Source organism: Nestor notabilis, unplaced genomic scaffold (assembly GCF_000696875.1).
Source record: "Nestor notabilis isolate BGI_N333 unplaced genomic scaffold, ASM69687v1 scaffold24615, whole genome shotgun sequence".
Taxonomy (NCBI): domain Eukaryota; kingdom Metazoa; phylum Chordata; class Aves; order Psittaciformes; family Psittacidae; genus Nestor; species Nestor notabilis.
This window is the reverse complement of record NW_009929202.1, coordinates 389-1,562: the sequence shown is the minus strand read 5'-3', so window position 1 is coordinate 1,562 and position 1,174 is coordinate 389. Positions and strand designations below refer to the sequence as shown.

The 1,174-nt window shown below is 56.0% G+C and overlaps 1 protein-coding gene across 1 annotated transcript in view; it reads left to right on the top strand.

The window, feature by feature from the left end:
* Nucleotides 1–1,174, top strand: part of LOC104406019 (transcription factor SOX-9) — a gene marked incomplete at both ends in the record, with an annotated part of 2,190 nt that overhangs the window by 632 nt on the left and 384 nt on the right. Inside the window, one exon of the mRNA XM_010014884.1 lies at nucleotides 439–692. Coding sequence (XP_010013186.1) covers nucleotides 439–692 — 254 coding nt within the window. The remainder of the gene's footprint in view (nucleotides 1–438; nucleotides 693–1,174) is intronic.

Below are 1,174 nucleotides of genomic sequence, written 5' to 3'. Positions count from 1 at the left end.
TGAGTGGTGCATGGCTGCGTGCCCTCCGACTGCCAAAATAAGGCAGGGAGGGGAGCAAACCAGCAGGGAAGTGAGTCACCTGGCTGCCTCCTGCTCTGTGACTGCAGAAGGTGGCGGGGGGAGTCCGAAATTGGTGGCAGAAGAGCAGAGAGTGAAGCCAGCAGCTAAACCACACTGGAGTGTGTCCCTGCAGGGGTGGCGGGAGGCAAAGGATGGACCCCGTTGAGCATCTTGTGCGACCACCGACCCTAGTTACAGGGAGGAAAAAGGGGGTGACAACCAGCATGTGCCCCAGACAGGGGGTTCAGCATTGCAGGGGGCTTTGCGTTTGGAGGGATCAAGGGAAGAGCCTTGGGTTGGTGGTAATGCCATAGCAGGGGGAGCCGCTAACGCCCTCCAAGAGCTGCCACTGACCCCTTTACCCCGTGTCCTCCCCAGGCTGCTGAATGAGAGCGAGAAGCGTCCCTTCGTGGAGGAGGCTGAGCGGCTGCGGGTGCAGCACAAGAAGGACCATCCCGACTACAAGTACCAGCCGCGGCGGCGGAAGTCGGTGAAGAACGGGCAGTCAGAGCAGGAGGAGGGCACGGAGCAAACCCATATCTCCCCCAACGCCATCTTCAAGGCGCTGCAGGCAGACTCCCCACAGTCATCCTCCAGCATCAGCGAGGTGCATTCACCCGGGGAGCACTCAGGTAGGTACCCATGAAGGGTTGGTGGGGGGGGAGGTGGAAATCACAGCTACCTAAGAAAAGTTGCATCCTAAACCATGCTGGGATTGGGATTTGGTACAGGGGGGTGGAGAGAGACCCAGAAATGCAGCAAGAAAGGAATGTTTGCATCAGGAGAGGGACAAGGCTGCCCCTTACCCATAGCACTGGTGCAACAATGTGCACCCATGGGTGCCAGTGCCTGCAGCAACTTCCACTCCCTCTGCCCATGCAAATTTGGAACTCACAGTTTTAAAAATATAACCCAAAAGATGGCCCTGCTGCCATGCCTTATGTTTGAGTTCTCTGTTATTTTACCTAGTGCAATAGTTTGGTGCTGATAGGGCTCACAGTTCCTCACACCTCAATATGCTTGTGTTACTCTACACAACTGCTTTCGGAAGCAATGTGCTGTTATCCAGCCACCCCACAGACCATGGGTTAACTATTAACAGCGTTATCAGGGC